We start from the raw sequence: 26,284 nt of genomic DNA on the forward strand, positions 1-26,284 counted from the left end.
TTGTGCGTACACATGCTCATGTAGATACAAACACATAATCTGATTGGTCCAAAAATGTAGTAGCAGGCTAGAATTTATTATTGATAGCAGTGGTTTTCAGTTGGTGTGCCGCAAGAATATTTTAAATGTGCAGTATCTTACTATTTAGTTAGGGGCACTGACCTCTTTTCCCCTACATTATCAAATAAAAAAATGACAACAGCTAACATAATAGTAACAATAACCGTTCAGTGCGAATAAATCAAAACTACCTATTTTTTCTGTCAGATCAGCAAAAAAAATTTTTTGGCGTGCTGCAGAATTTTAGCAGTTTGTGTGCCATGAGATAAAAAGGGTTTAAAATTTCTGATCTATAGTAATATTGGGAAATGATGTTATATTTATGCTTTATTCAAAAACTAGTCTGCATTTTTCATGTGATTTCAAGTTCTTATAGATTAATGAAAACAGAATTTTAAGAAAATTGTAATTCTTTAGCTTAATTTGCAGAAGAAACTATGGAACACATTTTATATTGTTTCCTGAGATATAATTGTTTATAATTGACCAACCTGTTTACCCAAACTTAGGAATTTGTTAAGGTAATTATTTTTCAATTTTAGTTTAATTTCTACCTGTATTTTCTTTTCATAATATATAGATGTGAAAATCATCATGAAAAACTTAGTGTATTTTGCTGGACCTGTAAGAAGTGTATCTGCCATCAGTGTGCACTTTGGGGAGGAATGGTGAGCAGAACAAATTATTTTTGCTTAGAGACTAAAAGCACTGAAATACTTGTTTGATTTAGATAAGAAAATAATATTTTACTTTGTTTATAGAATGAAAATTAAATTATTTTGCTTTATAGCAGAAGGTATCATTCCTTCTGTTATGTCAGAAAAACAGCCTTTGTGGGAGATTTTGATGTGGGATGTGTACCCCCTACATAAATATTTTCTTTTAATTATAAAATGTATATATTCATCTGTAAATCTTTAGTTGTAGGATCAAGGTCTTTTTAAATTATTTTATTTTATTTCATTAAAGTTCAGTTGATCTCATGTCCTGGCCACAATTTTTCAATTTTGGTTTATTTAAAATGGAACAACACTTTGTGAAAAATATGAATGTAAACTTCTAGATATTAGGATTTGTTTTTTAGGTAATTAAATTTTTTTTATTTTTTAAGTTTTTATTTTTTCCAATCTAATTCAAAGCAGTTTTTTAAAGTTATCTCTGTCAAGTCTAAAACATTGAAGTTAGTTTTCCTATAAGTAGCTTTTTATTTTATACTTGTGTCCTGTTGTTTAACTAAAATTAAATTATATACTTACAATAATAAGTACAATAAGCATGAATAGGTTTGAGAATAAACAGTAGATTCTTGGTGGGGAAAGTTAGTCATAGTGGGAGCAGACATCTAGAGGTGTCTGTTAGCAATGAGAATTAATCATTCTTAGGTCATCAGTTTGCACATTTTGGGGAGAGAATGCCAGGCAAGTTGGTTGAGTAGAACTCAATTCAGAGTTTTCTGTAGATATTTGCTTTTTAATATATTTTTATTGATTTCAGAGAGAGAGAGAGTGAGAGAAACATCAATGATGAGAGAGAATCATTGATTGGCTGCCTCCTGCACCCACCCCTACTGGGGATCGAGCCCACAACCTGAGCATGTACCCTTGACTGGAATTGAACCTTGGGCCCTTCAGTCCACAGGTAGACGCTCTATCCGCAGAGCCAAACCAGCTAGAGCTTTTCTGTTGGTATTTGAATACTCCTGTGCCGACTAGAAAAAATTTATGTCCCACAACTTAGTACTTTAAATAAATGTTTCTTTGTAAGAAGCAATGGAAACAGTATTTTTCATATTTTAAGTGGACATGCAAAAATCCATGTCATTTTTTTCTTAGAGACCATGGCTGGGTGTTTTGGTTGAATAAGACAGTTCTCTTTTCTTTTTTAAAAATGTTTTGATTTTAAAGAGAGTGGAAGGGGGAGAGAGATAGAAACATCAATAAAAGAGAAACATAGATCAGCTGCCTCCTGCATGCCCACTCCTTTGGATCAAGCCACCCACCTGGGCATGTACCCTGACTGGGAATCGATCCAGTGGCCTTTTGATGCATGGCCCGAGACTCAACCAATTGAGCCATACCGGCTGGACAAATAAGATAATTCTAATAAGTACTTTTCTGTTACAGGAAATTCCTTGTAATAGAAATTTAAGTTCTACTTACCAGTCCAGAGATTGTGATGAAATACAGTACATAAATTGGATAGGAAATTGATTTTAGGCTGTTAGGTTTAAAAAGTTGTTCTTTGAATACAACTGGATTTGTAAGGCTAAATTGTATGGGCCTTCTGTCTCTGCAGTAACTCTTTGTGGCATGAAGAATGGGTTTATTGCTTTTGCTAATAGTGTATCATGGGTCTTTTCCTCAAATGTCTTTCTAATTTATTCATTTGTGTTAGAGACTAGGTATTCAGTGATTAACAAGATAGATATCAAATAACTAGCTATGTTCTTAATTGTTGTAATAGATATAAGGAATAAGTATACAGTCTGATAAGAATGGATAACTATGAGACCTGACCCTCTAATCCTGAGCTAAGTTCCAAAGGATGAGTAGGAGTTACGAGGTGGAGAGTTTGGGAGGGAAGATGAAGGAGAATTATTTTTGAATAAGTACGAGTTCCTTTTGCAAAGGCCTGATGGGGGTACAGAAGGCTAGTGCTGATCAAGAGAAGAGTGACAAATGAGGTTGTGTCAGCTGCTTTGAGCCATGATTAAGTATCTTGGTTCTTTCTAATGAGTGAAGATTTCTAGTTCAATGTAAACATTTTACTTAAGATCTTTATCCGCAATTGAAGGATTTTTTACATGGGCCAAGTGACTTTAAGCAAGCTGTGACTTATTTTAACAAAGGTAGCCAAAAAAATAAAATTCATTTGGAAATATTTGCCAATATACTAGTGTTCATAGAGTGTTAATAGAGGAATGTAAATGCAGATGAGATATATGAAAATGTTTTTTTAACTATTTTATTAATTTAAATAGCACGGTGGACATACCTTTAAACCTTTGGCGGAAATTTACGAGCAGCATGTGACTAAAGTGAATGAAGAGGTAGCTAAACTTCGTCGGCGTCTCATGGAACTAATCAGCTTAGTTCAAGAAGTGGTAAGACTACTACTAAAAGATGATTATCCTTTTTATACTCTGTACTATGTAATATATATTTTTATAATATAAATCAATCAGATGTTGAAATTAAGATTTAAAATAATTTTAGGCATATATATATTTTTAAATATATTTTTTGTTGATTTCAGAGAGAAAGGGGGAGGGAGAGAGAGAGAGAGAGAGAGAGAGAGAAACATCAATGATGAAAGTCATTGATTAGCTGCCTCCTTCCTGCACACCCGACACTGGTGATCAAGCCTGCAACCTGGGCATGTGCCCTGTCTGGAATTGAACCGTAACCTCCTGATTCACAGGTCAATATTCAACCACTGAGCCATGCCAGCCAGGCAAAATTTGAAAATTTGATAGGATATATTTATAGTCACCCTAGCCTAGGAATTAGAGTTTAAACCCCTAGCCTGTTCTGTAGTTGGAGCCAGAGAATTGTCTGGAATCAGTTAATGAGTTAAATAAGCCTGTTTTGTTATACACTCAATATTGACTTTTAGAAAGTCATTAAATTATTCATTCTTTGCGCCCCCAGCTTTTGGGGTTTCTGCTGCAAAGGAATGAATTATTTCTGATGTCCTAAATTAGAACTCTGCAGAATTAAGAGTAATATTTAACAGTACTCTTTAGATGCTGTATGGGTCAAACAGTTTTGGTGAGCTATTTACCATTTATAATAGTTCTATGGCAAAATTCATTAAGCTTCAAACATTTAAATACTATATATACTTTTGGAATATATTTTGTTTAAAGTTGCAAGACTGATAATTGTTATAAGTGAGATTTGTGGACCATTCCTAACTTAAGATGTCATCTTTATCCCCCTTCAGGAATAAAGTTTCAGATCATTATAACTTTTTTATACAGAAAGTAATGTTTTTGAGTTGTATGTATACTATCTACAAAATCATTTGGCCTTTACCTTTTTTTTTCTTTCTGTTTTCTCTTGGCAATATTATTATGTGGTTATTAGGAAGAGTATTCTAGGTTGCGATTCTTACTGCTTGTATTTATAATAATAGTAACTATAGGAAATGATGCTTTTTTCTGAGTTTTGCTGTTAAAAAATCTCCATGTATTCTGCAATCTTTGAAAATCTATTTTTTTCTTCTAGAAAAAAGAAAAACTCTGTAAATATGGTTTAAAAATTTTTTAAAATTATTTTAGGGTTTTGCATGACGTGAAATGGCTTTAGTAAACTTTTGGTTTGAAATGGTTTCTTATAAGAGATATAATTGGGGCTTTGAGTATGTGTTCTATATGTTATCTAAACCAATTTTTGTAATTACATACCTATCCTTTATTTATACTTTATTTATTGTTTATGGTTTATTTATTGTTTATATAAAAAATATTTTTATTGATTTCAGAGAGGAAGGGAGAGGGACAGAGAGATAGAAACATCAATTTTGAGGTTTATCAATTGGCAGCCTCCTGCATGTCCCCTACTTGGTTCATAGGTTGACGCTCAACCACTGAGCCACACTAGCCCAGCTTTATTGTTTAATTTTAAGAAATATATTTCCTGATTCATTTCAATGTACAATGTTTTTAAGGCCATGATTTTTCTATGATATATGAATAATTAAAAAGGATTATTAGCTTATGCTTTTTTTTCTTTATTTTTTTGTTGTAATCCTCACTTGAGGATATGTTTATTGATTTTACAGAGAGGAGTAAGGGTGGGGGGGTGGAGAGAGAGAGAGAGAAACATCAGTGTGAGAGAGAAAAAATGATTGGTTGCCTGTCATATGTGCCCCAACTGGGTAATGAACCCCAAACCTAGGTGTGTGCCCTGACTGGGATTCGAACCTGCTACCTGTTTATTTTCTAGGAAAGAAATGTAGAAGCTGTAAGAAATGCAAAAGATGAGCGTGTTCGGGAAATTAGGAATGCAGTGGAGATGATGATTGCACGGCTAGACACACAGCTGAAGAATAAGCTTATAACACTGATGGGTGAGTGTTTTTCTATGCTGCTGGAGTAACTGGGGCTCAGGTTCAATCTTTGAAGAGAAAAGGTTGGTGAGTTCTTTAGGCTAGGAAAAGATTGGTTTAAAAATAAAAATTCCTCCTATTAAGTGTTCCCCTTATAAAAAACATTACTCCAAATTAATATAACTTCTATTAGCCTCACTGGATATGCTTCCAGCTCTTCAGACTTTGTGATTTAAAAAGACAATGGTCTGATTAGGCAAGTATGCCTATCTTGTTAACTTTCTTTTAAACCTATGAAGCAGTTTTTTTCTTCCTTTTTGATAATAATTTCTGTAATAATGATTCCTTTATTCCTGTGTTTTTCCGGTTTCTTGAGAACTTTGGGGCATTCTTTTTTTACTGGTTCTTCTTTTGTTCAAAGAACATAACCTTTTGCTGACAGTAAACATAAATATATGGCCCACTTTTTTTTTTTTTATGCCATACAAGTTTTGGGGAGGAATTATTTCAGAATTGTTGACTGAGTAAAAAGTTTACTATTCTAAATCATTATAGCCCTTTTGGAAGAAGCAATAACATTAATTTCTTTACAAAGTATATTGTCATTATATATTTCTTAGATGAATTTAATAAAAAAATTATGTTTTGTTTAAAATTGTAGTTTGGGTTGGTTCTGAAATCCTCTTGTCAGAGCTATTAGAATTTAGAATCAACCTCTTAAAGCTCTGAGAAAGATTTTTAGGATAGCTGTAATGAAGTTTTGCTTTTCTAAAATTAAATTTCTTATTATTGAATGTATTTTGTGAAAGTTAATTTTATTATTAAAACAATAATGAGCATGAGTATTGGTGTTTTGTTATTTTTATTTTTTTTTGGTGTTTTGTTATTTTTAAATAGGTCAGAAGACTTCTCTAACACAAGAAACAGAGCTTTTGGAATCCTTACTTCAGGAGGTAGAGCACCAGGTAATGAAATATTAAATGTAATGAAGCCTTTACCCTTTTTTGTCCACATACTTTAAAATTCTTTTTGATAGCGATTATATAAGATCAAAAGATCTTGTGATCTATGTGCTTTACCAGGGATTTTTATGAAATAGGATTTAGCTGATTCTTATGTTTCCTCCATCAGGTTTGGGAACTAAATAAAATTAAGATTTATTCTGTTTTGTAAAAATGGTGCATAGCATCTAAGTCTATAAAAGATAAAAATCTCTGACTTTGTGACTTAAGTGGTGCCTTTGAGACAGAATATTATTGCCAATTACCTATATATATATACTATGTGATTTTTATTATAAACTTAATGTTTTTATTAAGTACGTTTTAGTTAAGTATCAAAGAGCAGGCATTGTTTTAGGTATTTGGAACATAGCAATGGACAAAATAGTAAAAAAAATCTGTCCCCATAGAATTTATATTTTAGTTTGCTGGAAGGTGAGTGTTAAGTATATAGTGAGTGAATAAATAATTGTGTAGTGTTATATAACTATTTGGTATACTCGTCTTTTTTTTTTTTTTTAACGTGTCACTCTTGTGCAGGGACTATACTAATTTTTTCTGTATTGTTCATATTTTAGTATGTGTGCTGCTAAAGAGAGCACAATATTCATCTGCCTTTCCTTTTTGTTGTTTGTTAATCCTTACCCAGGGGTATTTTTTCCCATTGTTTTTTAGAAAGAGTGGAAATGGGGTACAGATAGAGTGAAACGTCGATGTGAGACACATTGATTGGTTGCCTCCTGCATGCACCCCAACCTGGCCCGGGATTGAGCTTGCAACCAAGATATGTGTCCTTGGCGAGAATTGAATCCTTGACCCTTTAGTCTGTGGACCGACACTCTAACCATTGAACCAGACCAGCTAGGGCTGCTTTTCCTTCTTAATTGCTGAGTAGTATTTTATTGTATGTTATATACCATGATTTGTGTTTTCATTCGGCTGTTTATGGCTGTTTGGGTTGCGCTTTTTCTTTTTCTTTTGGCTTTTACAAATAAAGCTACAATTGATATATGAGCAAATTGCAAAATAATTTTGCTCAAAAAAGGAGGCAGACATAAAATGAGTACGTAATGTGTATGATTACAATTACATAAAACTCCAGAAAATGAGAACTTATCTATAATGAAAGAAAGCAGATAGGAGGTTGCCTGGAGGGGGAAGGAATCAGAAGAGCTTACAAACAAGCACAAACAAATTTTGAGAGATAATGGTAAAGTTCACTATCTTGACTATGGTGATGGCTTCACAGGTATATACATTTGTCAAAACTTAATCAAATTACACACTTTAAATACATGCAGTTTATCTTACATCATTTATGTTAGTTATTCCTCAAAAAAGTGTTGTTGTTTTTTAAAGCACATACCTGGGTTGCTGGTTTGATCCTTTCGGGGCATGTACAGAAGGCAACCAATCGATGTTTCTCTATCACATCAGTATTTCTTTCTCTTTCTCACTCCCTCTCCTTCTCCCCTCCCCCCCTCTATCCCCCTTACTCTTTACTCTTTCTCTAAAGCAGCAGTTCTCAACCTGTGGGTCGTGACCGCTTTGGCAGTCTAACGACCCTTTCACAGGGGCCATCTCAGGCCATCCTGCATATCAGATATTTACATTACGATTCGTAACAGTAGCAACATTACAGTTATGAAGTAGCAAAGAAAATAATTTTATGGTTGGGTCACAACATGAGGAACTGTATTTAAAGGACCAGAAGGTTGAGAACCACTGCAAAGTCAATAAAAACATATCCTTGGGGGAGGCTTAAACAATAAAAATTTATTTTCATTTTTCTAGACTGAGGCTGGTTTACATCAAGATATTGGCAGGTTTGGTTTCCCCTGAGGTCCTTCAGTTTGGTTTGTGAATGGCTGCCTTCTCTCTGTTTCCTAAAGACCTTATCCCCAAACTAGAGGCGCAATGCATGAAATTCATGCAGGGTAGCGTCCCTAGGGTTGGCCTATGATCAGGGCCAATCGGGGCCTCCCTTCCCAGGCTGCCAGCTGGGGCCTTCCTTCGTTCTGCACTGCCCCCTGGTAGTCAGCACATGTCATAGCAAGAGATTGAACTCCCGGTTGAACTCCTGAGGGGACAATTTGCATATTAGGCTTTTAGATAGATAGATAGATAAATAGATAGATAGATAGATAGATAGATAGATAGATAGATAGATAGATAGAGAGATACGATTACATTCTGAGGAATTGGGACTGCAACATAAGGGTTTTGGGGAGACACAGTTTAGCTCTTAATAGTTTACAAAGCTTTTTCACATTCAGCTTCATGATTGTTAAACCCAGCAAAACAATCATAGATATTATTTCAGTTTTGCAAATGAACTGACAGCGTCATATAATTAGTTTGTAGCAGAATTAGAACTTTGAACTATTTGTTTTGAATACAAAATTAGTAGTCTTAACTACCATGTTTATTTTATTAAAGTTGGATTTATCACTTTTTTACCTTTGGCTGTTTCCCAAATCGATATAGCTTAAAACTTTTTGTGTGTGCATTATATCTTAATGTTTCTCTGGTCCCTGGAATACATTTTGAGAAAACCTATTTGAAGGCTATAAACCCATAGGAGTTTGTTCATTAATATACCTAATGGCTTCACTGTAGTGCAAAGTATATTTGTAGTTTTTTAAAATTGGATTTACCCTAAGATATGAGGAGAGAAAAATGCTTTAAAATCAAAGACACTTACTCCCTGACTATATTGTTTAGAATAGAAATAAATAACCTAGATTTTTTTTGTAGATTTTTCATTCTAAAACCCACTTAAAGTCATTCTATTTTTTTAACCTAACTTTTTTCAGTATATAACCAAAACAATTTTTATTTGCCACTGAACAGTAATTTTGTTTATTTAGTCAGGTACTTTGTTTCTTCACACAGTTACGATCTTGTAGTAAGAGTGAATTGATATCTAAGAGCTCAGAGATCCTCATGATGTTTCAGCAAGTTCATCGCAAGCCCATGGCATCCTTTGTTACCACTCCTGTTCCACCAGATTTTACCAGGTATGACACAGTTTTTAAATTCCATTTTCATATTAAGTTTATGTGCAAATGCACATAATCGTTTTTAAAAAAAGGCTGTTTTTCTTTGCTTCATTTTTTAAGGTTCGGTTTATAATGATGTGGTCTAGCGAACTTTAGTTTATGCATATAAATCTGGTTTAAAAAAATTCTTGTGGACTTATACATTTTTTAGTGAAAAGAGAGGGTGGTAGTGAATTTGGAATTGGTTTCTTCCTGGATCTTCATCTTCCATACTGTAGAGAAGAAATAATTGATCACATTTTATTTCATGTGTGTCCGTTCATTCCTTTTCTTAAGTGAAGATATACTTGAAATAACATCCTGTTTCAGGATGATATAATGATATAATATTTTATGTACTGAGAAATTATCATAATTAGCCTAGATTATAGTTTACATCTATCACCATACATAGAAAACATTTTTTTCTTAAGACCTCTCTTAGTAGGTTTCAGATATACAATACAGTGTTATTACTATAATCACCATGCTGTAAAATAAAGTTCTATAAACTTGTTTGTTTTGTAACTAGAAGTTGGTACCTTTTGACCTCTCTTTTAAAGATTCCTCATATCCATGAGATCATATAGCACTTTTCTTTCTGTCTGACTTGTTTTACTTAGCATAATGTTGTCAAGGTCCAGCCGTGTTTTCTCATATCCGTTCTTTTATTTACCTTTGAGTTTACTTACATCTTATTACACAGTGACTATAACTCATTTACATGTATGTTCTCAAAAGGAGAACACATAAAGCATGAAATGCCAAAAGATTTTAATGGTGATAAGATGTTATCTCCAGATCCTAAAAGATCTGGAAATAATAGTTGGTTGCTTTCTATGTATCTTATTAGTTTTTACCCTGGGCAGTCTTAGAATTCTTCTGAACAGCATATTTTTTTAAGCATGTTTAAATTACCCTGTGCTGTTAAGAGCAGTGATTCTTAACACTGGTTGTATATTAGATTCACTTGGGATTCTTTTGGAAATTTACCACTGTTGGCCCATACCCCCAGAACATTTGAAATAAAATCTCTGTGAGCGTATTAGTTTGCTTGGATTGCCATAACAAAATACCACAAATGGATGGCTTATACAACAGTTCTGGGGTGAAGAAGTCTAATATCAAAGTGCTAGAAAATGTGATTGCTGGTGAGGCTCTCCTCTTGGCTTGTAGACAGCTGGCTCCTTGCTCTGTCCTCAACATGACCTTTTATCTGCATGCATAGAACACACCTGTTTCCTGTGTACTGATTGCCACTCATAAACTAAGTTTATAATAAAAATTATGGTTCAGTTATGGACCTTATGACTTGTATGCATGCATATAGGCCTAACCAATGGGCACAGACACCATGGGGGTGAGGGTTTTGGCAAAGGCACATCAATAAAGAAGAAACCACCAAAATTTTTTTTTTTACAAATCCGATAATTAGGGAGCTTGCCGTGGGTGAAGGTCCCTGTAGTACTCCCTCTCACCAGGAATGCTTATTCTTACTGGAAATTTTGTCTTATAACTTTCTCTGGTGTCTTTTCCTCTTCTAAAGAAACGAGGCATATTGTTTGTTAATTAACAAACTCTGGTTAGGGTCCTGCCCTTATTACATCATTCAACCTTAAATGCCTCCCTAAAGGTCTCCAGATGTAGTCATGCTGGAAGTTAGGGCTTCAACATATGAATTTGAGGGGACATAATTCAGTCCATAACATTGGCTACAGGTAGAAGTTTGTAGTCTTTTTTTTTCTTTTTCTTTTTTTAACTCTCAGCTTATTCCTAAGATGAGAGGTTAAACCACTGCTTCAGAGAAATATATTGGTATGACAGACTTAAGTTCATCTTAAACTTTAGAGATGGCTTATGAAATACTGTCAAGCATTTCTAGCATTTTGAGAACTGTGGTACATTTAAGAAACAGCCTTATGACTTGTATGCATGCATATAGGCCTGACCAATGGGCACAGACACCATGGGGGTGAGGGTTTTGGCAGAAGGCACATCAATAAAGAAGAAACCAATTTTTTTTTTTTTTTACAAATCCGATAATTAGGGAGCTTGCCATAGGTGAAGGTCCCTGTAGTACTCCCTCTCACCAGGAATGCTTATTCTTACTGGAAATTTTGTTAAAAATACTGGAAATTTTGTCTTATAACTGAACCATAATTTTTATTATAAACTTAGTTTATGAGTGGCAATCAGTACACAGGAAACAGGTGTGTTCATATGTTGGTGCATTGATCAGCAAAGAAAGAGGGCCAAATAAGAAAGGCCACATTTATTGACATTAAGTTACAGACCAAAAGTTTAGATGTGCAGAGCAGTGGTGAATGTTCTAAGCTTTAAGATCATGGGACTGGGTGAAATTCCATCAATTGATGATTGGTGATGGAGCCACAATGGAGAATAAAAGGTCATTAAGCAAATGCAATGTTATTTATTCAAGACTATGTGCTCAGTGCTATTGTGGGTGCTGCAAAGGAGACGTGGAAGAGGAACTAATTTACTGAGTATATATTTCAAATTAAATAGTAGAGAATTGTAACTTAAATTTCAGTATGTGTTACTCAGTTATATACTCTTCTGTCAGAAATTCTGAAAAGACTAGTGTGGTCAAAACTTTATAATCTAGAAAGAAATCATAGAAGATCTTGAAACATATTTAGGATGTGATAAGAGCGGCTATATTTGGAGGATAGCAAGGAAATAATTTCAACCAGAATTTGTAGGACTATTGGTGGGGTGTTGTAGGAAATAAGACTGTATAGTTGTCCTCAGGTAGAACATAAAAGATAAGAATTTTTTGTTTAAAGTAATAAATTCAGTCATCTTAAAGACCAGAGTAGAGGAGGTAAAGAAATAAAGAAAACTATGAGAAGATAAAGCTGTACCTTACTTGCAAGCCGAGTGGTTAACATTGGCACAATTTCAGATAACCTCTGAAGGAGATGAAAAAAGATGTGAGCTATTATCATAAAATAAACAATAATGAATTTTTTAATCTATATTTTTACTGGCAAACCACTAATTTTTTCTTAATATATTTTTACTGATTTCAGAGAGGAAGGGAGAGGGAGAGAGAGATAGAAACATCAATGATGAGGGTCATTGATCAGCAGCCTCCTGCATGCCCTCTACTCAGCATCGAGCCCGAAACCCAGACATGTGCCCTTGACCGGAATCGAACCTGGCACTCTTCAGTCCACAGGTTGACACTCTTCTGAGCCAAACCGGCTAGGGCACAAACCACAAATTTTTTTAGGCACTATAATAGTGTGAAAATGGTATGGATGGATCTTATATCTTATTTTGGTAATCACAAATTTTCATGAATTGAACTTCAATAAGTACATCAGAAGATGTGAATGGCTTACAGTTTTATCTTATTGGTAAATTTATAGTTTTATATATTAAAGGTATAACACTGTGTTACAGTACTATGTATGGCAGTGTCTGTATCATAAAAATTTTAGTGACTATGATTCTATGGTATTCTAATGAAAATGCTACAGACTATTCTCATGATATAAGGATATTTAGCAGCCTACCTTATGTGGTCATAGTTCATTTCTCTTTGGAGAAACCCTTATGACCTAAAGTTGCCTGAGGTAGTCCTGCTTTGCCAAGAACTGTTAATGTGCTAGTCCATCCTAAGGCTTGCCCCTTTTGTGATTATGTATTCTTATCCTATAATATTGCATAGGTTTATTTCCTAGTAAAAATTCTCTTCAGGGTCTTTCAGTATTCCTCATAATTTGTTCTGAAGACGGAAATTTGGGAATTTATTGTGATGTCCTTTGGTTTTGTTGTTTCTTTTGTTTTTTAAATCTGTTTATATTGGTTCTATATTTCAGGTTTCTAGCCTAAGCATCAGTTTCTTCCTTTTCCTATTTCATGAGTACTGTTTTGTCTCTTATACTTATTTTAATACTTAATTATATATTGCCTTGTAAAAAAAGATATTTTATAAAGTATTTGTTTAGCCCTCTATTTCATTACAAACATTTGATGTAAGTAATCTTCTGATGGTTTTATGAATTTATTTGATTTTATGTTATTTTTAATAAGGATTAAAAATTTTCTTAGGGACTTATTTTAATGGAATAAAAATTTTAAGATATTATTGAGGGACTCTGTTTTTTAACTAAATGAAATGTTAAACTTACAGAAGCCAAATAATAATTTGTCTTTCCTTTTTTTTTTAGTGAATTAGTACCATCTTATGATTCAGCTACTTTTGTTTTAGAGAATTTCAGGTAAGAGTTTTTGACAACTTTGGATTTTAGTATGTGCCAGGAAGGTGTTATTCCAGGGTAGGATATAGACTATTGAACTGTGACACTCAGTGTTGTCTTAGCAGAAACAAATTTCCTATTAGAAGCATAATGGTCATTTGTTTGGATTGTATTATTTCTTCAGGACCAATTGCTTCTCTAGTCAGGGGAAGGGAGTCATGTCTTATACAATAGGGTCCACTTGGCTTTTGTTAAGATGGGATGAATGGGATGATAGGGGTCAATGAGCCCATTACCCATATTTAGAAATAAAAGTGATAATAACAAGTCCATTTGGGTCCTTTTTCTCTGAACTCAAAGTGAGGACAAGAAGTCATTATTTTAAGCTTTGTAATTTACATGTTAATTTTTTTTTTAGCCATTATTGCTTTTTCTCTAAGATTATGAATGAAGACCATAAAACAAAAAGGTCCTAGAAATTTGTCTTTAAGGGCTGCAAACCAAGAATATAAGGTCTTGCCTGGGGAGGAAAATTCCAGGAGGTGATAACCATCAAAATAAGGCAAATTGAGAATTTATACCACTTCATATATAATTTGTTTTTCTTATGGGATAATTTTGTGGCTAAAATATAAACTTTCCAAGACTTTCCCCACATTAAGATTTAGCACATGCTCTTTTTGTTTTTCCATTTTTTAAAAAAGGATAATTATACTACCAAGGATATGAGGAAGAGAGACTTTTTTTTCTTCTTTATTGGTGAAAGATTACTTGTTGAAATGGTAATTAAATTCAGTATACGTAGTTATTTTCCCTTTTCTCTTAAATATCACAGTTTTGAGGTGACCTAAAACTGAAGATACTGCTGAATATTTTAGTATTATTAAATTTTATTTTATTTCTAAATGCAGCTATATATAAATTTATCCAGTGTAATCTTGACTTGATTAGTCACCTTTTACTTTGTCCATGGCTTGAAGTAACATAAGTAAAGTGGTTGGTTTTGATCTTTTGATTTGATTGGTTTTCTTTTACTTTAGCACTTTGCGCCAGAGAGCAGATCCTGTTTACAGTCCACCTCTTCAAGTTTCAGGACTTTGTTGGAGATTAAAAGTTTACCCAGTAAGTTTTTCATATTTTTAATAATTCTTTTAAACTCAAGATCTTTCTTTCAGGGTTCTGTAGTACGCTAGTTCACTTTTTTGGTGGAGTAAGAAATTAAAGACAATTTTAATGTTTCTTTATAAGTTCTATTACTAATTCTACAGAAAAGTGAATTAAATATGAACAGTATGAATCCAGACATTGTTGACTCTTATTTCTTGTTTGTATGAAGATTCTTGTCTTCAGAAGACATGTTTGAAATTCTTATCTTAAAAGCGTTTTTAAAAATAAAATACAGAAAGCCATCAGAGCACACGTATGCTAATTGTATACTCATTGTAAATTTCAGTATGTTCCCTTGATCTATGTATTTTCTGTAAATTGGCAGCTGGATTCAGTGGCATGATGAGATACATAGTTCATTCCTATGACAGGAATATAAGTAGTGCTGGTTTTTAAATCACATGATATCTAGTCGTATCTCTTTGTGGTATTGGCAGCTATTGATGCTCATTGCCTATATCACTCAAAACAGTGATATTCTCTGCCCTGACCAGTTTGGCTCAGTGGATAGAGCATCGGCTTGTGGACTCAAGGGTCCCAGGTTCGATTTCAGTCAAGAGCATGTACCTTGATTGCGGGCACATCCCCAGTGGGGGGTATGCAGGAGGCAACTAATCAATGTTACTCTCTCATCGATGTTTTTAACTCTTTATCCCTTTCCCTTCCTCTCTGTAAAAAATCAATGAAATATATTTCAAAACAAAACAAAAACTGTGATGTTCTCATTTTATGGGTGGTTTGTTTTTTTTTACTTATTGTCATACTTTTATAAAGAGATACTTTCCTTTATTATTTGATTAATCAATAACAGTTCATTTAGAGGAGGCAGGATTCTTTCCTGTTATTTACCAGTTTTCCATATTCTCTGAAAGTGATTAATTAGGTTTTAAAAAATATTATGAACTCATGGATTTACACATATTTAATCTCTTCAAGTTGGCTTCTGTGCCACTTTGTTGTCAATCTGAACAGGAGGGAACATTTATTATTAACAATAACATTTACAGCAAACCAGCCAACAAGACACAAGAGTGCATGTTATGCCTCTATACATCAAAAAGTGGCTGGAAAGGCAGCCATCAGGTGTTTTTCTTAATGTAAAAAAGTTTTGAATGGTTACAAGATCAAATCTTTTGGTCTTTCTATTATTTTTCTTATTACTTCTAAGTTTAGAAGTACTTCCCAATCCAAATATCATATAGTAGTCTGTATTTTTTTTTAATTGTGGCTGGAATTTGTATTTCTATAACTTTTTTTTTTTTTAAGGATGGAAATGGAGTTGTTCGTGGTTACTACTTATCTGTGTTTCTGGAACTCTCAGCTGGCTTGCCTGAAACTTCCAAGTAAGACATGTGATTAAATAACAAACTTTATTGTGTGTTTACATACTGGTACATTCCTCTTTATAATTTTTTTAGTAACTGTTTTGTTAATTACTGTATTATATTTGTGAAAGTGTACATCCCGGGAATAGGATGATGATGTAGACTGGCAGTTCTCAAATTGTGTGGCCTCAGGACTCTTTATACTCTTAAAATTTATTGGGAACCCTAATGAGTTTTTTTTTTATGGGTGTTATATCTAGTGATACTTTCTGAATTAGAAGTTAAAACAGAGGAAAAAAATACAAAAATTGTATTAATTTAAAAATAATAACCTATTGTATATTAACATAAATATTTTTTTCCTGATAAAAATATATGTATTTGGCACTTTTGGAAATCTCTTGATATATACTTAAAAAGAAGATGGCTGGATTCCCATATCTGCTTCTATATTTTATTTGTGTGCAATAAGTTCTGTTGGTTAAAGTCTATATATAAAATCTAGCCTCACAGATTTTGAATATCATGCAGTTGAGAGAAGTTTTTTTTAATGAGATATGATTTAACTCCCATAAAATTTTTCTTATAAATAAGTGTACAATTCAGTAGATTTTTTGTGTGTGTTATTCCCCCAGTTCTACAACACATCCCTAATATCTGATTTTATAACATTTTTATCATCCCACAAAGAAATTCTATACCCATCACCAGTTACTTCCTATTCCTCTTTCTCTGTCCCAGGCAACCACTAATCTCCTTTTTGTTAAGGGTAAACATATTTATTTTAATATTGAGGTCTAATTAACACATAACATTATATTAGTCTCCAGTGTGCAATATAAAAATTCAGTATTTTTATGCACTGAGGAATGATCAATAACAATACGTCTTTGTTACCAAAGTTATAAAAAATAATTTTCTTCTGGTAAAAAAGGGAGGAACATTGGAAAAAGCAGTTTTAGATAATTGTGACTCTTTTGACATTACACCAAATTGAACGAGTGCTTGGTTGGTAAATGTAATTTGTAATGTGGAATCTAAAACCATATTAGTAAATTTGACTTCATTACATTAAAATCTATTGATTTGATATGAAATGTCTGCTTTCAGTTATAATGGAGTAATAGAAGAGTAACCCTTTCTCTTGCAATAACCAAAAAGAAAAGAGAAAAATAAACATTTTCTAGGCATTGGACATGAGGCAACCAATGGAAGCAATTCCCAATAGATAAGAAATGGACAGATGAGTTCTATGATTACCCCAGTCTACAGCCATGAGAGAATTTTCAGGAGGGTGAACTGAGATAGTGTGGCAGACTCCCTGCATGGGGTAGACAGTGCTGAGTGTCAGGAAGACCAATGTAGCTAGAGTGTATTGGACAGAATACCAGAAAGGAGAGAGCTGCATAGGCAGAGAGCTCCAGAGATCTGTAGGGTGTTCCCTTCAAGTACTCAGAAGAGTACTGTTTAGGGCTCATTTGTGAGGAAGCTGAGTTTGGGGAAAAAATAATCTGAAAGGATTACAGGAAATGGTGTCTGGTGTTCATACAGGGCCAGGATCTGTCTGTTCCCATTATGACAGTGGAGAAATTTATAATTCATGAGGCATTTGCCTCAGTAGCGGGGAACAGCTAGGTTCTAGACTGAGCACTGCTCTAGACCTACCTAAAAAATAAAAGCAACATCTCAAAGGATCATATTTTCAAATAACTGTACCCCAGAGCAAAGCTCATGAAAATTTATAAGATCACAAAATGTCCAGCACCCCACAAAGTAAAATATTCAATATGTGCTGTTTAATCAAAGTTTAATTGGCATTCAAAGAGATGGGAAGACATAACCAATAATGAGAATAATCAATCAAAATTAAGCAAGAACTTTTTCTTTATGTGGATTATATCTATTGATATTATCTGAATTAGAAATTAAAACAAGATTTTAAAAATTTTATTAATTCACTTAAAAATTATAATTATGTGTTAACATCAAGACCATCTTCATGAATATAACTTTTTTGAAGTGAAATAATATTTGATGAGAAAGCTTGTGTTTTAGATTTTTTGAAATCTTTGAATGTCTGGCTTTAAAAAAGACAGCTTGGTTTTCATGTGAGAAGTAGGAAACAGGGACATTTAAGACAGTTCTAACTATTCCACTTGTTCAAAAGTTGAGATATATAAAAGACTCAAATTGAACTTGAAAATGAACTATATTGGAAATGAAAAGTACACTGGATGGCATGAATGACAGATTAGATATTACAAAAGAAAAGATTACTCACACTTGAAGGCATAGCAATAGAAACTGCCCAAGATGAAACATAGAAAAACAAATTCCAAAACGGAGCAACCTGAAACAACTTAATGTATAGATAACTGGATTCCTTAAAGAAGGGAATCAGAAGAACAAATAAAGAAAAAATGGGGAGAACTTTCTAAACTTGATAAAAATTAAAACACACAGCCGAGCCGAAACCGGTTTGGCTCAGTGGATAGAGCGTCGGCTTGCGGACTGAAAGGTCCCAGGTTCGATTCCGGTCAAGGGCATGTGCCTGGGTTGCGGGCACATCCCCAGTGGAAGATGTGCGGCAGGCAGCTGATCGATGTTTCTCTCTCATCAATGTTTCTAACTCTCTATCTCTCTCCCTTCCTCTCTGTAAAAAATCAATAAAATATATTTTTTTAAAAAAAAAAATTAAAACACACAGATTTAGGAAACTCAGTGAACTACAAGCAGATGAAACATGAAGGGAACATCAAAGCACATTATAATCAAATTGCTCAAAACTATTGATAAACAGAAAATCTTAAACTAGCAGTGGAGCTCTAACCAATTCGGCTCAGTGGATTGAGCGTTGACCTGCGGACTGAAAGGTCCCAGGTTCAATTCCAGTCAAGGGCATATACCTTGGTTGTGGGCACATCCCCAGTAGGAGGTGTGCACGAGGCAGCTGATCGGTGTTTCTAGCTCTCTATCCCTTTCCCTTCCTTGCTGCAAAAAATCAATAAAAATATATTTAAAAAAACAAACAAAGAAAAAACTAGCAGTGGAAAAACACCGCATTTATAGAGGCACAAAGGTAAGGATGAAGTCAATAGTTTTCACTGGAAACAATACCAGTGGAATTATAAAGGGACGTCTTAGAAAGGCTGAAGAGAAAAAAAAATTTAGGATTTTGTACCCCGCAAAAATATCTTAAAATATAAAGGTAAGGTAAAGACATTTTCAGGCATATTTTCAAACATGGACTATAAGAAATGTTAAAGCACCTGCTGTACATACAAGGAAAATAATACTAGTTGGACATCTGAAGCTAAACAAATTAAGAACAGCAGAAATGGAAATTGCTTGGTAAAGTTAAACAATTTTTTACTATTAAGATAACTTTAAATGATAATTTACTATTTAAACAACAAATATTAACATTGTATTTTACAGTTTATAAATGTAGAAGTAAAATACATGACAAAGCATAAAGGACAGGACGATAGAACATGGTTCTGATACTGTATATGCAGTGGTATAATAACAAAGCTAGACTGTGATAAGTTCTGAAAAAAGATATCTTATTATCTGTTAATTCTGTTAATGCTTCAATAATCCTAGAGAAGAGTTTTGAATACTTTTTCATCAAATACTGAATGTCATTTAATTATGCAATTAAGAGTTTAACAGTTGAGGTAGTTTAACTGTCAAAATAGGGAATAAAAAATTATTGTATCATTGTCTAGTAGATTTTAATATCTCCTGGGACCCTGCAGAAGTACTTTTCCATAATTTTATTATGCTTAAGTTTCTCAATACAATAGGTATGTGTTAGCATTCACATGTGTGTGGGCTTTCAGAGGAAATCTGCACTTGAGTGACATCCTGGAATTGACTCTTTAACAGTATATGCTTAGTGACTTGTTTTAGAAACAGGAATTTTGAATGGTTGAAGGAAAGAGTAGAATTTTTCTGGGGGAGTAATTTTAGTCAGACTAAAATTTTAACAGTTGTTAAATTTATTCAGACTTTCAGTTTGATAGAAGGAAAGAATTTAAGTTGGAATATTCCAATTTAAGTTTTTAGTTTTATCTAAGATTGAAGTTGAGGTGCTGTGTAATTTAACTTAGATTAATTACCCATATTTATTAGAAAAATAGGTCTATATTAGTCATGATTTTAAAGAACTAATGCAGAGAAAAAATGACTTTTTTTCAAGCATTATATGATTTTTCATACAAAGGGACTGATTTTTCAAAAACTTTTATATTGACTTTAAACTTCTACCTATCCTTTTCCTGGATGTATTTGACCATCTGCATTAATATCTTCCCAAATTTTTCAGTATTCTTGATTGTTTCTCTCTGAGTTTTGAGTTTTTCACTACTCACTTTTAAAATAGTAAAAAAACTTATTTTTAGGTGAAATTTACATGAAATATAATTAACCGTATAAAAATATGCAGTTCAGTGAAATGTTGTGCATTTACAGTGTTGTACAACTACCACCTCTCTCTAATTTCCGCATGTTTTTCTCACCCCAGAACACCCTATACCCTGTAAGTAAACACTGCCCATTCTTTCCTTCCCCCATTCCTAGACAAATACTACTTTGCTTTCTCTCTGTATTTGCCTATTCTGGATATTTCATATAAAAGTTCATATAATATTGTAACTTTTGTGTTTGGCTTAGCATAGTGTTTGCAAGGTTCACTCATGTTGAAGCACGTATCAGAATTTTATTCCTTTACTAGAGGACTGGTGCACGAAATTCATGCAATTGGGGCAGGGACGGGGGTGGAGGGGCTGGTCCCTCAACCTGACCTGTGCCCTATTGCAGTCCAGGCCTAAGCCAGCATTCGGACATCCTTAGCGCTACAGTGGTGGCAGGAGAGGCTCCCACCACCGCTGCTGTGCTCACCATCCATGAGCCTGGCTCAGGGCTTCTGGCTGAGTGGCACTTTCCCTGTGGGAGCGCACTGACCACCAGGGGGCAGCTCCTGCATTGAGCACCTGCCCCCTGGTGGTCAGTGTGCGTCATAGTGACCGATCTTTCTGCTGTCTGGTTGATTTGCATATTAGCCTTTTATTATATAGGAGAATATGTTTGAATAATACCCAATGTACATATATACCTCAATTTGTTTAATCATTGGTTTGTTGATGGACATTTGGATTGTTTTCACTTTTTGGCTATTATGAATAATTCTATAAATATTCATGTACAGGTTTCTATAGGGACATATGCTTGCTTTCTTTATTTAATGTATACCTAATTGTGGAATAGTTGGTTTATATGGTAATTCTGTGTTTAACATTTTGAGGAACTGCCAGACTGTTCTCCACAATGGCTGTACCATTCCACATTCCTACTGGCAATTTACATGAATTTGTATTTCTCCACATCGTCAACAACACTTATTTTCCATTTTAAAATATATTTTATATCTATCCTAGTATGAAGTGGTATCTAATAGTGGTTTTGATAGTGGTTTTGATTTGCATTTCCTTAATGACCAGTGAAATTGAACATCTTTTTATGTGCTTAGTGGCCTTTGTATATAACTTTTTTTGGACAAACGTCTTTTCAAGTTCATTGCTCATTTTTAAATTGGGTTGCTTGACTTTTTGTTATTAAATTGTTATAAGTATTCTTTATCTCATATGCGAAATTTTTACCAGGTATAAGATTTGACAATAGTTTCTCCCATTTTGTAGGTTATCTTTTCATTGTCTTGATAATGTCCTTTGGGGCACAAAAAGTTTTAATTTTAATGAAATCTAAGTTATCTATGATTTCTTTTGTTGCTTATACTTTTGGAGTCAAATCTACAAATCCATTGCCAAATTTGAATTCATACAGATGTATCCCCATGTTTTCTTCTGAAAGTAAGTTTTACCCCTTACGTTTAGGTTGTTGATCCATTTTGAGTTAATTTTTTGTTGAAGAGACTTTTTCTATTGAAAGATTTTGGCACCCTTGTCAAAAATCAATTGTGCATCAATATTTGAGTTTATTTCTGGACATATAATGGTACCCTTTGTACTACGGAGCTGGCTTCATGACTTCTATAAAATGTAATCAGTCAAAAAAAAATATCACAGCTTTTGTACTGGTTAGTTCTTTGTGTCATCAATCTAGATAACACATTTTAAGAGACACTAATATAAAAATAATTTGACAGTGCTTAAAGAAATATTAACACATAGTATTTGTAGGTAAACAGCTGTAATTTTTTTTTTTATGTCTACTTTGCCAGCAGAAATGGCAGGTTGAGCTATTGTGTTTTTCTTTAAAAAATGTACCTCCAGCCTGGCTGGGGGGTCAGTGGTTGAGTGTTGACCCATGAGCCAGGAGGTCATGGTTTGATTCCTGACCAGGGTTAATGCCCAGGTTGTGGGCTAGATCCCAAGTAGGGGATGTGCAGGAGGCAGCCGAACAATGATTCTCATCATTGATGTTTCTATCTCTCTCTCTCCCCCTCTCCCTTCCTGACTCTGAAATCAATAAAAACACATTTAAAAATTTTTTTACCTCCACCTTGCTGTACACCTGAAACTAATACAAAGTAAATTGAATGTAAACTGTAATTGAAAAATTAAATTAAAAGCACACACACACAGATACAAAATTTACCTCTGCCAAAAAGGAGAAGCATTTTGGTTACTACTGATCTAAGAATGTGCAAACTTGTAGAGAATTTTTATAAAAATGTATTTGAGCCAGACTGATGACATATGCTGGTGAACAGGATTTCAAATGCTCCCAAGAATAGCAGGCTTGCAGCAGCTTTTCTGCATTTGAAATTAGGAGGGGAGAAAGATTGGAGAAAGCAAGGTGGGGAATGGATTAAAGGATAGTTAAGATTGTATTCAGGGGGTATTACTTCTAAGTGTATTAACCTCGATGAACAAGAACAATGGACAGGGCTGGCTTAAAACCTTGCTAAAGACATTATAGGCCTGCTGCATGACTACCCACCATGACCTGGGCACTTAGGAATTTATGATCATATTACCCTGTGATGTTATTTTCCATAGAACTTCTTTTTTGTCCACATTAGTGTTGAGTCTTCCTTCTGATTATCTTTATTTCTTCACTTTTCTTTCTTTTTGTAATAATGCTTTCTTAGTAAAAATGAGTTTGGAGACTTGAAAGTTTTACACTTTATAAGATAGGGAAATATGAATATATTGGCTTTCCCAATTTATACTTATTTTCTGTTAGAAGAGTTTATAGGCTTGAATTTCTGAATGCACAGTTAATTTATTTTAACTTGAATTGGAAAAATAGAGTATTTAAAATTTACTATTTAGTTTAAAATTGCATGGTGATAAATCTCAAAGGAAATGGCAGAATTTTTACATGTGAAGAAATATAGGTAATGAATATATGAAAAAGCATATAGCTTTGCTAAAACAAACAAAAGTAACTTTGAAAGTACTATTTTATACAAATTTGTTTATTTACTGAGGTGATGTTTCATACCTGCTATATTGATAAACAATATTGGGAGGAAAGAGAGACCTACTGCCAGTCATGTTGAGATAGGCCATTCATAACACTGCTGTCTTTATAAATAATACAATCCTTCTGAAAGAAATGTAATTGTATATAAACTTTCTTCTCAGGTAGTTACTTAATGACCATAATGTTTTGATGAGTCTTTTTATTCTGGTTTACCAACTATATTAATATTCAGTTTTTTTAATTTTAGATATGAATATCGTGTAGAAATGGTTCATCAGTCCTGCAATGATCCTACGAAAAACATCATTCGAGAGTTTGCATCTGACTTTGAAGTTGGAGAATGCTGGGGTTATAATAGGTTTTTCCGTTTGGACTTACTTGCAAATGAAGGATACTTGAATCGACAAAATGATACAGTAATTTTAAGGTAATAGGAAACATTTGATACGGTGGTTTTTATCATGAGGGAATAATGTCACCCGAACTTTATTTTAAAAGTCTATTTAACAAAGGTGAATATTGAAATTCATACCAACTATAATCTTACTATGTTCTTAACCATTTCTTTCAGGAGTCTTGTGTAGTCAGTGAATAATTTAAGATTAGAAATGTTGGCATTTAGTTAGTAATTCCATAAAAAGGAAACTACTTCTAATAAATATAGTAAGGTTCTATTTCTCCATTGAACTTATTGCAACCTCACTATTTGCAAATCAAAAACACGGTCACTTTCATTTTTTCTTCACTTGACATTAAGGTGACAGGTTTTATAAGCTGAATTTCACAAAAATATTTTCAGTTCCTTCTAGATAACAGCAAATGAAAAGTAAGGGAATAGAGATGAATCAAACTAAGTGATAATAGTTAGTGTGTTATTTGCAAGAAAGGACAGAACATAAACACTATCATACCACAATAGCCCCATTTAATGTTGGGGTAACCGTCACAAGTCAGAAATTTTGAGCATTATTACAAGATGTTTTAATTTGATGTTACAAATGGGGACTTGCATACTTAAAAAATAGACTCTGTACTGGTTGGAGCGTCTACCCCCTGGTGGTTAGTGCGCATCATAGTGACTGGTCAAACGGTTGGAGGAGCAATTAGCATATAGATATGTATTTATTTTTTATTTTAACGAAAGAAAAAAAGTGTAGCTCAGCCAGTGTGGCTCATGAATCAGGAGGTCACAGCTTGATTCCCAATCAGGGCATATGCCCAAGTTTTAGCTTGATCTCCAGTAGGGGGCATGCAAGAGGCAGCTGATCAGTGATTCTCATCATTGATGTTTCTATCTCCCTCTCCCTTCCTCTTTGAAATCAATAACAATTTATTTTATATAAAAAAAGAAAGTTAAGGAATTTTATCTTCTGCTTGCTTTCATTTTGTTGTTCTTGTTGTTAATCCTCACCTGAGGGTATTTTTCCCATTGCTTTTTCAGAGAGAGTGGAAGGGGTGGTGGACAAAGAGAGAGAGAAAGAGGAAAATGTATGTGAGAGAGTTAAATTGACTAGTTGCCTCTTGCATATGCCTCAACTGGGAGTGAACCCACAACCTAGGTACGTGCCCTTGACCAGGAATTAAACCCTGACCCTTGGGCATGCGGGCTGATGCTCCAACCATTGAGAGACACTGGCCAGGGCTACTTGCTTTTGTTTTGGCACTAAAAATGTTGAGGGTTGACCATGCTTTTATTAGTCATTCAAAGATCTTATTTGTGTACTAGAGGCCAGGTGCACAAATTCATGGGTGAGGTCCCTCGGGGTAGCCTATGGGGATCAGGCTCTAGCTTGCACTCCTAGCCTTGTAGCCCCACCTGGCACTCCACTGTGGCTTGGCTGCTCCACCATCCCGTTGGTGGGATGATCGATTGTGGCCGGGCTGCCCACCCAGTTCCTCAGTGCCTGGGAGCCAGGTGGTGGCCCCGCCTCCTGCAGCCGTCGCTGTCTTTTGGGTAATCCGGGCCCCTGTTCGCAACTGCCTTGGCCTGGCACCACCCACTCACCTGCTCCACTATCCCGCTGCAGTCCCATTCTTGTTGGGGCCCATTGGGGCCGGCAGCGACTCCACTGCCCGCCTGCTGCCAGAGCTTCATCGCTCACGCCCACCATGTTCCGCGCCGTCCCCTGGCGGTCAGTGCATGTCAGCGAGTGGTTGAACTCCCAGTCAAACAATTTGCATACTAGGCTTTTATTATATTGGATACTGACTAGGCATTATCCACTCAGAATGGTGGTCCAGTAAACTTTTTCCACTCTCTGCTACATGAATATCCTTACGGAAAATAGACACCTGCTGCAGATAACTATTAGATGGTCAGTAGCTTCTTACACTAGCTGTAAAATTGTAGGAAAAGAATGGGATGGTAGTTAACATAAGATTGGCAAGACTAGAAAGAGGATTTGTAAGCTTCCAAATCAGCCTTGCCTCTTGTTACTCTTTAGAAACATCTTTATATGTTACTGTAATTTTTTTCCACTGTAATTGGAGTCATATTATGCTATATAACAAAGGTGGAAGGCTTCTTTTGCTTTAATGCAGGGGTCCTCAAACTACAGCCCACGGGCCACATGCAAATACAAATATTGTATTTGTTCCCATTTTGTTTTTTTACTTCAAAATAAGATATGTACAGTGTGCATAGGAATTTGTTCATAGTTTTTTTTTAAACTATAGTCCAGCCCTCCAACGGTCTGAGGGACAGTGAACTGGCCCCCTGTTTAAAAAGTTTGAGGACCCCTGCTTTAATGCATATTAGCTTTTTAAATAGAGAGATAGCTCTAAATAGATTAAGACCCTGTCATTTATTCACCATAGGCATTAATATAGATATTTGTTTGTTTTTTTTCTTAACTCTAGCTAAAATATACTATATTGTGATATATGCAGAGTTTTGATTTTGTGTTGCTCTCTGGAGGGGTTGGGAATATAATTTAGAACATGAATATAGGTTA

The 26,284-nt window shown here is 34.3% G+C and overlaps 1 protein-coding gene across 5 annotated transcripts in view; it reads left to right on the forward strand.

The window, feature by feature from the left end:
• Nucleotides 1–26,284, forward strand: part of TRIM37 (tripartite motif containing 37) — a 91,202-nt gene that overhangs the window by 14,274 nt on the left and 50,644 nt on the right. For all 5 annotated transcript variants that reach the window (XM_015559079.1, XM_006756189.2, XM_015559078.1 and 2 more), the window contains exons 5-13: nucleotides 641–728; nucleotides 3,041–3,163; nucleotides 5,010–5,133; nucleotides 6,010–6,077; nucleotides 9,009–9,133; nucleotides 13,354–13,404; nucleotides 14,424–14,505; nucleotides 15,817–15,893; nucleotides 23,578–23,757. In XM_015559079.1, the coding sequence (XP_015414565.1) occupies nucleotides 641–728; nucleotides 3,041–3,163; nucleotides 5,010–5,133; nucleotides 6,010–6,077; nucleotides 9,009–9,133; nucleotides 13,354–13,404; nucleotides 14,424–14,505; nucleotides 15,817–15,893; nucleotides 23,578–23,757 (918 nt within the window). The remainder of the gene's footprint in view (nucleotides 1–640; nucleotides 729–3,040; nucleotides 3,164–5,009; nucleotides 5,134–6,009; nucleotides 6,078–9,008; nucleotides 9,134–13,353; nucleotides 13,405–14,423; nucleotides 14,506–15,816; nucleotides 15,894–23,577; nucleotides 23,758–26,284) is intronic.

The sequence above is a fragment of the Myotis davidii genome, unplaced genomic scaffold (assembly GCF_000327345.1).
Source record: "Myotis davidii unplaced genomic scaffold, ASM32734v1 scaffold993, whole genome shotgun sequence".
Taxonomy (NCBI): domain Eukaryota; kingdom Metazoa; phylum Chordata; class Mammalia; order Chiroptera; family Vespertilionidae; genus Myotis; species Myotis davidii.